Source organism: Microtus ochrogaster, unplaced genomic scaffold (assembly GCF_000317375.1).
Source record: "Microtus ochrogaster isolate Prairie Vole_2 unplaced genomic scaffold, MicOch1.0 UNK3, whole genome shotgun sequence".
In the NCBI taxonomy this organism is placed as follows: Eukaryota; Metazoa; Chordata; class Mammalia; order Rodentia; family Cricetidae; genus Microtus; species Microtus ochrogaster.
Window position 1 is genome coordinate 7,586,543 of NW_004949101.1, and position 10,889 is coordinate 7,597,431.

Consider the following 10,889-nt stretch of genomic DNA (forward strand, 5'->3'; position numbering starts at 1 on the left):
TATATATATATATATATATATATATATATATATATATTTCCTGGGCTTATTTGTGGGTAATTAACAATTATCTGTATTATCTTTCTATAAAAAAGAAACTCTCTTCTACCACATGTGGGTATTGTGAGCTTTGTTACCCCACAATTCCGGTTATTCCCCTTTATTTGAATACAGCATCACCACATCGTGCAATTATCTGGCACCTTTCATCTTTCAGGCTTACACCATAATGATAATAATAATGACAACTGCAGTAATAACCATTTATCCAACACTTTGTATTTAAAAAACACTTCACAATGAGCAATTAGTTATTCCACCCCAGTGAAGTAGTTTGGTATCATTATAATCATCTTTCCAGAGGTGGAAACTAGTATGCAAAATAATGAATTTGTCTTAATTCATGAAAAAATTAACAACTTTGAGCTAAGTGCGGAGCTGTAACAGTACAGACACTCACTGTGGGGCTCCCCATGACTGGAATCCAGAGATCGCAAGGATTCGCCTTCACTGAGAACTGCCAAGATTAATCTGTCTGGAGAGCCTATTGGATAGCTACGGTTTGGGGAATAAATGAAGGAAGTGTCAGATAATGGAATAACATTCTTAACAGCGCCAAAGGCATGAAGGTTTCACTAGTTGCTCCCAAGGAAACTTCCCCACTCTGTGTTGCCAGGAAACTACATCAAATACAGTAAGCTGCATGCCGGCATCTAGCTGTCCCAGAACACAACGGGCTTTAAGCACAAGTATTTCATCACCACTTCCGTTTCTCACCATGTGCACAGAGTCTGGCTTCAGACATTAGTGGGGATACGTGAAAGATATTCAAAATAGGAACTCAATACATTTCCAGTGTATGGTTTTGAAAAGATTATATTTTAGCACAGATATTCAAGAACTATACAACAGCTACCATGTGATGAGAACTCGTGTGTGTCTGTATGTGTGTGTGAGCATGTGTGTTTATGTGTTTGTGTGTGTGTGTGTGTGTGTGTGTGTGTGTGTGTGTGTGTGTGTATTGGTACCTCTTAGAGTACTTTGTAACTGTAAACCATTTGCTTTGAAATATTAACTTGTACTTCTAGGAAGTTAGTTCCCATTTAGTTAGCCAAACACAGCAGGAGAGCATATAAAATACAGAATTTTTACTCGGGAATTGAATTCCTACAACTGAAAAGATGACTTTGATTGTTTTGATATTTTTAATATTTTTGTAATTACATTCTATCTTAAAGCATCATTATATAATTTAAAGCACTTTCTGGAAGAATTAAATACCTTTATATTTTAAAAATTAATTATCAAAAATATACAAAATAACATAAAATATTTTCCAGCTATAAATTGATCTAAAAGTTCAAATGCAAAAATAAGAATGGAAATGCATTCAAAAGGAGACTCTAGCTGAAGCACAAGTAAATAAGATTTTTATAAAATTAAAAACTGGCAATCTTTGGAAGGATAAAGCCTGTAAATATTAATAATAATATGTCAATGACAGGCTGCTTAGATTAATAGGCTAAAAGAAAAAAACTTACTCATAAAATAAATTTTGAAAAAAGAAAGCTGTAACTACAAACACTTGTTATTTGGTGAGACGTGACTGAAACATGCCTTTCTATGTGTTCTTTGGAATTTAAACATCCTGTTTTAATTACTCACCTATACACCTATACATTCTTCTCTGTATCTCTCATGTAAAATAATGTATTGTGAAAAGTTATGTGAGTCTGTCTTTGCCAGTTCTTTAAACATGAAAGATAATACAATGATTAAAAATAATTACTACGAAAATACCCACAGCATCCTTGGTTGGCCGCCTAAGCATTTTCTTAAGGTTTGGTTCTCTTTTTTTTCATCAGAGAATTACTCAGATAAAGTGATTAACTTTCAAGACAAAATAAACAAAACCAAAATATCTAAGTATGTTGATAATCCAAGATGAAAAAGAGTGGTATTTTCTCAGTATTTCCTGTATTGTAGGCTTCTACACTATAGCCCATTATGGTGTAAAAGAAACACACTGCTCTCAAAAAGTTTACCTCTGTCGGGAGAATACTCATCCAGGGCTACAATGAGAAGGAGGCACCTAAACTGATGGGGAGGTCCCCCTTAGAAGACAGTTGGGTACACACAGAGAAATAGAAGTAACCTTATACACTTTAGTCTGTTCACAGAGGGATCCATATGACCAGAGTGACAGATCAGACAGTCATAATGTTAGAGGGGGTCAAGGCAGACAAGCAACTTGATTGGGGACTGCTCTTGCCACCTTTCTCTATGGGTAAAAACATCTGCAAGCCCTTTGGATGAATGGCAGGAATGAGAAGGGCAGCCACGTTGAGCCAGACTTCCAACTGACATGAAATAAGCTCATGGACAATGAGGAAAGCCTGGGTTTGGAGATGGGGGCTAAGTGAGAGATGCCGTGCAGGTGAAGTGAGCATGTGTTGGCAGTCTGTGTTGATGACGGCTATCAGGGCACACAAGTGGCTCTGGTGCTTGTTTCATGCCAACACCACCAGCACCGGAGCTCTGACTTCCGTTCTCTCTAGACACATTCGTCCCATCTGGAGTGCCATTCCTGGACCATTGAAGGGAACTGCTTAATCAAGGTCTAAAGAGAAGAATGGTAAGAAGGCCAGTGAAAGACATGCAAGACACACTGCTGTACAGCAGGAAGCACATTCAAGAAAGCCATTCTTTGTTCCTAGATAAATACTACCTCTCATAGCATAACTCTTCTGGGAAGATTTCCTTGACCACTCCAAAATATTGACTTCTATTCCTGCTTCATGTGTCCTATGTGTCAAGTACCTTTCATTCTTCAAATGTTTATTGTATAAATAAATGAATTCTAACAGTGCTTCGTTCTAAGACTCTTCACTACTTAATATCAACCAAGTACAAAAGAGGTAACCCGTGGTTTGAAGGGGAGAAGGGAGAAGAGAAAAAATAAAAATGGGTTGAGATTAATGTGTAGGGGGAAGTTCTGGGGCCCGTCCTGGCCCATGAGCTCTGTACCCTTCCCTTTCTTCCATCACATCTGGACCCCAGGATCCACTCTCGCAGACTTCACTACCTGCAGTGCCTAGGAGCTATGCCACCAGAGATGGTTTAAATTTAAACCTAAATTTGTACGGCTTAATGACTCTACCCTGCAGTTCTGCTCCCTGCTTAAACAAAATGCAACACCCTCTTGGTTTCTCCTTTCCTGCTGCTCTCCCAGGCTGGAGAGATGTCACTATTCCCCCAGGCCTAGGGCTGGGACATTCTACCTGCTGAGTGCAGAGCAGCTGGGGAACTCACTACCAGCCAGGCTTCACTCAGCCCTGACAGACAAGCATCAATACCATACCCTACCCCCTGCAAACTGGCCTTGGTTCCTGGCTATTAGCCATTATCCTAGATTTCTCCCAGCATGCCAGACGCCTGGATACATGTGGAGGGTCACTGGTGTAGGAAATAAGGAATCAGTTTAGGGATGTATGATGTACAATGAAACACGGAAACTAGGTAGGGATTTTGAACAATGTAGTGATACATGTATAGTGTAACTCATTCTGTGTGTGGAGGTAGGGTAAGAGGACACTCCATTCTCTTGTGAATGGTTAACAGGCCATCCACGGGCTGGTCAGATAAAGGCACTCACTGTGTAAGACTGTCAATGTGAGTGCCATCCACAGAAGTCACAACTGGTAGCAGAGCATGTATGTACCTACATTCACACAAGTGAACACACGTGCACACACGCACACACAAATAACCACACTAATACTACTGGTAGTAGTAATACATATTCTAGTAAAGATTTAATCCATGAACACTGACTCAACCATATTAACACACACTTAGAGGCTCTTTGAATTGTAATTCTGGGTAACAACTCATAGGCTGTGTGTGAGAACACTTTTCAAGTAAACTATTCTGCCTTCTAGAGAAAGCATCAAACGTTCATTAGGTTAATATCCATGGTATAATTTCAATTCAAAAGATCCACATTGAAAGAGTCCCTAGGACACTGGGGAGAATGTGGGAAATTATAATTACTCTAACCACAGTAATTGCTAACTCTGCCACAGGGAAAGTGTACATCGATTGGGTAATCAATAATCAATATTGCACAAACAGTAGTTAACCAACAAATATTAGCTATGGAAATGGATGACGAAATTAATCTTGTGTAGGTGGGAATTGACAGCCAGTATGTGACAGAAAATGATTACGACTTAATTCCTCTTAAGCATGGACTTGGTATTTACTTAACATGAACTGTCTTGACACACAAAATGGTCATTAGTAACAAACCAGAATTAGAAATTTTGTGCAGATAGAACTGTTGAGCAACTTAAGAAAAGCTGCTGCTAACCTAGGACCACTAAATATTTTATTCCTATTTGGACACACCTAGAAAGTATAAAAAAATGTATAAAAAGCAAAAAGAATTTTGGGGTAAGGAAGGTCCAAAGAATGTGCCTCATTTTCATTCCAGGCGAGTGGCTCTCCATGTATTTCATCCCAGGCTGAGTGTTAAGTTTTCATTTGGCAATGCTTACCTACTCTCAACCTGGCATAGAGTCCTCAAGGATAATGTATAGAGTTGGAATATTAATACAAATAAAAGTGTTTCATAAAGAGTTTTTATCATAGATGCAGAAATGATTGAAATGACAAACAGATAATGATGGAAAAAACATTAATTTGCGCTATTAGGAATTGTCACTCAAAATATATTATGCTTCAGGTGCTTTCACAGACAAATATGCAAGAAAATAGAAAATCCTGTAGACAACACCCTGGACAGTTTCAATCATGAGGCTCTGCTTCCTGTTAGTTACTGTAGAACTGGAGCAGACATTATCTAAAACCACAGGTTATGAAGTTTGTTCTTGTTTATTATATAATCTCCTGATGGAGCTGAGAAATTGTTCTTTAATTCTAGTGGTTTCTTCCTACTAATATACTTTTCCATAAGAATTAAGGCTGTGCATGATGACTTCTTTTGTATTACACATTCCAAAATACCGGTGTGTAGAACCTAATGCATACAAGACATCCTTATTGCAGGTGACTGGGCATGGACTGTAATGTTTTCAAAGACTGATTGACTTTCAGACACAAGAAAAGACATATGAACCTGAGCACAACCCAAGGGTAGCATAAGATGGTAATGGACTCGTTCTCTGCAGATTTGCTTTTTCTATCTATGGACAGATTCTACGAATACCAGGGAAATGAATGACAGGAGGCAAATACATGCAGTGATGTAGATGATGCTTTTCTTAACTTATTTTCAAGAGTCTCAATCTGCTTTGATAATCTGAAAGGACACATAATGCTTGTTCTTTATTGGATAATTGGAAGCTCTTAATTACAAACAGCAATGAGAAGATCTCAAAGATTGGTTATAAGATAGGAAAGTCAAAATCCAGTGCAGAGAGCTCAGAATGTTCCTTTTGCTTCATTTTTGAATAAAACCTTCCAAAAATCAAGTTTGTACTTGAAAACAATTTTGGTAATTCCAGAAGTATATGAATGAATTTAAAATTATTGATAACCCGTTTTAAGGGGAAAACAGTACTGTCTTAAAAACTTGTAATTTGCCTTTACGATATCTCTGAGTTCCTAGATTCATGGTTCAGAAACTGTAAATCCTGATGAATTTGGCAGCCATGTAGAAAAAGACAATAAAACTTATACATTTGGGACACAGAAAATTGAGTCTGTCTATTTTTTTCGATGACTACACAACTAAATGTCATACTATTGCTTAGATGTACCTTCTCCACTAGGCTAGAAAAGCCATAAAAAGTGTAAAGCCAGTCTCTAGAGCCAATTATTTTTCCTCATACCAGCCATGCACATGAACATTTAAACAAAGCCACTTGAGAACAGAAAAGTGATCATTATGGCAGGCGTATACACACAGCTCATTGCTCACTCAACCTCCTCTCCTCTTCCTCTACAGTAAGCAGAATAATTGTTTTTGATGAGCATATTGCTCCCTAAAACCAAAAATTACTAGGAATGCTAGGAATGAATATCTTACCAAAGTCAGTATAATGTGATATTTAAGGGAAATCTGCTTAAAGATAAAAGAAAATCGACTCATCCCTGAAGATAACTTTTAACAGTTTCTGCCTTTTTTATCCATCCTTGTCCACACTTTATTTATGATAGCTTCCAGCACCAGCAGTGTTTAAAGCCTTGGGGTATTGAAACAGAAAGCTAGGAGAGGAGAACAGAAAAGTGTTTAAGGCTTGATGATACCATGGATTACCGTGCAACCAATCCAGGGTATCTGCAGCATGTGTTTATGGGAAACACAAATGCATCTCTAATCTTTAAAGTATAAGTGTTTGGGGGCTCTTCTCCATTATTAGTAGCTAAAGTGATTTTAACTGATAAAATTGGTTGACTCGTTCTTTAAAAATAATTAAAAGCAATAAATGAATCATCTAACTAATTTGTTGCCACGAGTTGATAAATGTACTCGTGCAAACTCCATTTTTAAATTACACTTTACCTATTAGTCAGGTCTCCTAAAATACTTGTGGGTCTTGGAAGAAAATCACTCCTATGGGCAATTTGTCTTAAGAATGTTTCTTCATACACTGTACTGGGTAGGAGCACAGGGAATAATCAAGATTTCAAGCCCTAAGGAAAATTTTCCCTTCTGAGTCTCTAAAACTACAGTAAAATGTACAATGAAAAAAATTCTGTAGAGTTTATTTTTAAAAATAATTTGTGGAAGACAAACTAAACAGTTATTAATCCCCTACTCTTCTATCTCATAGCAGACATTCTTGCTAAATCATCACAACACTTTAGAAAGGGAATGCCACTCGGGTTGTATTTTGGGGAAGGCATGGGGTGTTAAGTAGCTCTTTCATGTTGTTTATACAATACCCAACTTCAATCCCACACTTTCGCATGCTAATATAGGACATGCACTGACATGTAACAGAATAGGCAGCATTTTCAACTTTAAAGAGTTTTTCATCATTCCAAATTCAAAAGGTTCCATTAAAATTAAACAATGATATTTTTATTTCTAAGTAAAAGGTATACTAGGATCTTCTGTTAAGGCCAGGACATATTTAAAAGCCTTAAAGCAATGCACAGTCCTACCTACTACCTGCCAGCTATGTGAGAAAGAAAACCAATATCAAAACAGGGAGGAGGGAGGGGATGGGGGGAAAGAGAGAGACTAAGCCAATACTGAACATCTGGATCTACTGTGACAATGACCCTACCCTAACAGTCTCTCCCCGGCATAGTATACATACTGCACCTACAAAAGCATTTTTATTCCCAACCTGGAAAAAAAAAACATAGTTGCTGCGGATTCTAGCATATAAAATTCTGCAGTGTGGGAATCTCTCCCTCTCCTTTCACTTTGAAGACTTTCGCTTTCTTCTCTGACCTAACACAAAAAGTAAAGCATCAAAAGTCATTTCTCTTCCAAAGAAGTGGATGAGATATTAAGATCTCTAGGCACAATGTCATGAAAAGCAAAACCAAGCAATTATAATTAAAAAGAAGAAAAGACGGAGCCTCCAAACATGCTGGCGTCTTAGCATTCATATTAGCACCGATGCTCATCTTCTATGTGTGTGCTAATGTCAAGAGATGATAGCCTCTGTGTGTGTCCCTTACATCAGAGATGACAAGAAGAAAAAACAGTTAAGAGTAATTTTTCAAACCAGAGCATTTCCATTACAAATATTTTCTGGGATGTTAGTTTTGCAGTTAGTAACTATATCAAAATTAGCTTGCTGTAAGTATTAGAGAGCTTGCTAATCATCTTCTCGTTAATATAACATAAATGCATTTGAAGTCAAGTCAAGTTCAGGACTTACCACCTCCTCCTCCAAGAAGACTGGCATTTGCTGTTAAGGAAAAGAAAAGATATTGTACTTTAAAACATATAGGAGACACAGTGTAGCAGAATAGTTGAAACAGAAACTAGTAATGATCATGTATCCTACTTGAAGACATATAAAGAATATATGGATTTTCATACAAAAACGTTATCACTGAAAATTAATGTTTTCTTATTTTATCTCCTTTTTCTCTTCAAATACCTATGTTCATATGTTTCCTTGTAACAAAGTTAAGTACACATATAAATTGCTATGTTCATATGTTTTCTTGTAACCAAGTTAAGTACACACACTATGTGTGTGAGGGGGGGCTATGTCAATATATTTCCTTGTAACCAAGTTGCCAGTACAAACACACACACACACACATACATGTCTATGATCATCTGTTTCCTTGTAACCAAGGTAATATTTAAAGTTTTTTATTCCTCATCTGTATCTAAATTGATCTTCTGAGTTTTCAATTTTATAAAACGTAGATACAATAAAGCTACTTAGGCAATTTCAGTGATTTCAACGGACAATGTAACAAGAAAATATAATGATAATTTAAGTTAAATTAACCATCATCAAACAAAACAATCTCTAGAAATTTTGCTGCAATAAGAAGTCAAACTTTTACTAAACCAACAAATTTATTTTTTAGAATATTGGGGAGAACGATAGAAACGTTAAATAGCGATATGTGAATTCTCACCTATTTATTCAGAAATTTAGCCTATGTATTCCTGGAAGGCGAAAAAATATAAGATAATTCTAAGGAATTAATATTACAAAGGATATTTATATATTTAAGGCTAAGGGAATACAGTGAGAGAGGGGACAGAAACAGTACAAGAGCCAGAAGGGAGAGAGACAGGCTGAGAAATGCTAGTTTTTAGGCAAGACATAGACATTGCAATCATGAACCTACAACTGTAGGTGTCTGCTCTATATAACAAGAATGGACAGGCAGCATGGATGGAGAAAGGGTCCTCAGGGGTGATATCCTTCAGTGATGAAACACTCATGGACAGAGTCAGGCAGATGGGCAGTCATTAGCTTCAGTTGTGAGCCCACTAATGACCTCAGCACTCTGGTGGAGAGTTCCATTCAGCGTTCATGTAGATGTCCCTGGTTAAACTAAATGGGTCACACATAAAACCTGAAGTCCAGAACCCAGGAAAGAGCTTGGGAGAGAAAAGGAGGGTGATAGGGATGGGAGAGAGATAGAAAAGGTTCACACAGAGTAATCAGAATGCATTGTATACACATAAGAAATAGTCAAAGAACAAAATCGATAAAAAGGAAAAAGAAAATTAAAAATACAGTTGGGCTGCACTCAGGAAGTAAAATTGCTTAACAGCTGTGTTGCAGACAACTGGCTGTCGTATTAAACAGTGTTATGCTTATATTTATACAAACAAAGACCTTAAGGTGGAATTCAGCATACACTGCACGGTCTGGAGAGATGGCTCCAACATTATGCTATTCACAATCAAGGTGTCAATATACTGCATTGAGCTTTATTTCATACACTTACAAATCATTGGCACTGTTTATGCATGTTTTATAAAAGATTTTTCAGCATTATAAAAGCAGGAGGCAACCACAAGTTAACAAAAACTTAATAAATTATTTAGGAAAGAGGAGTCTTTTGGTTGAATTTCTGTGTGCATTTCATGAAATCATGCGTTGTCAAAATGTTAGAGAAGTAAATGTTATAAATCATTAGTATTAGTGCTTCAATCAATAAATAATGGATCATGTGAAAGACATGTGCCCATATTCACAGGTCAATTAATTAGACTAAATGTTTGATGATGTACTGCTTACTCCAACACTAAAGAGAATATCATAAAAACACATAGACACAAATGCCTTAGGAGGTCCTTTCAATATGTCAATATCAGATCATCAAACTCTGTCTTCTGTGACCTTCCAAGTATAGACCTGTCTAACCACGACTCTCCCTTTCCCCTCAGACCTTTCTCAAAAACACAAGCAGAGTAGAGGTGCCACTAACCAATCAGAAACTGAACTTCCTTCTGATATCTTCCTACCACTCACATTTCCAAACCCCTCTGTTGTCATACCAAAAGGGTATTGTATTTGCACAAACACTATCTAGAGTTTAATATTGTGCCCCAGGTCCAGCCTTGTGACTACTAACAAGGTCATGTTGTTGCAGAGCCTAAAAACAATACTGAGAATTCTCATTTGTCAACTCCTTCCTGGTAGGTGGATTCCATGACCAACTCATATCTCTGGGTTACTCCAGCCATTCCCTCAAATCTTACAGCATTTTGAAAACCACATGGTATTTTGCACACCTGCTTTCCACCCTGTTTGACTGAGAATTATCTGCCTGTGGATTTGCAAGGCCCCTGACATTCCATCTGCTGTCTTCCAATTTCCAGACATTCATTCATTAGAAAAAAAAATATCTAACAACAAATAACAACAAAAATAAGCAATAGCTCTTCACTGAACGCATCATGCCGAGGAGCACAACAATGTGTTGTAGCCTACTTTGGTCCACCATTCATCAATAAAGGTGGAGGTGGGGTGTTTCCAGAGCCCCACCCAGAGTCCATCTGTTTAAGCAGGCACTTTTCCAGTGGATTGAGAAGGAGTAGGTGTAGGATTTAGGCTTTCCATCCTTGCCAACCATCAAGTCATTTTATATCAATGTGGCTCATGTCTAGATGAGGCTATCTTTAACACCAATATAGAAGTAATTTTCTTCAGTAAAATTGCCAAAAATAGGCAAAGTGACTTCGAATATGGCATTGCCCCCACAAAGCACCTCAATTACTATCCAGACTCACTAGGCAGACAAATTAATATTTCTTCCATTTTAAGGAAATAAAAATGATTTTTGTGGGTTCAAAGTTAATTTCTTAACTATTTATAATGAATTAATACATATCCCAATTAGATTAAAAGCTCCTTGAGAATAAGATTTGAAATTACTAGTTTGTTCTGTATCAAATCATTTCTTTTCTTTTTTTTTTTTTG

The 10,889-nt window shown here is 37.1% G+C and overlaps 1 protein-coding gene across 1 annotated transcript in view; it reads right to left on the reverse strand.

Moving 5' to 3' along the window:
- The window catches only part of Macrod2 (MACRO domain containing 2), a 1,889,857-nt gene that overhangs the window by 1,458,944 nt on the left and 420,024 nt on the right, over positions 1-10,889 (reverse strand). The window contains exon 4 of the mRNA XM_026788524.1: positions 7,866-7,895. Coding sequence (XP_026644325.1) covers positions 7,866-7,895 — 30 coding nt within the window. The remainder of the gene's footprint in view (positions 1-7,865; positions 7,896-10,889) is intronic.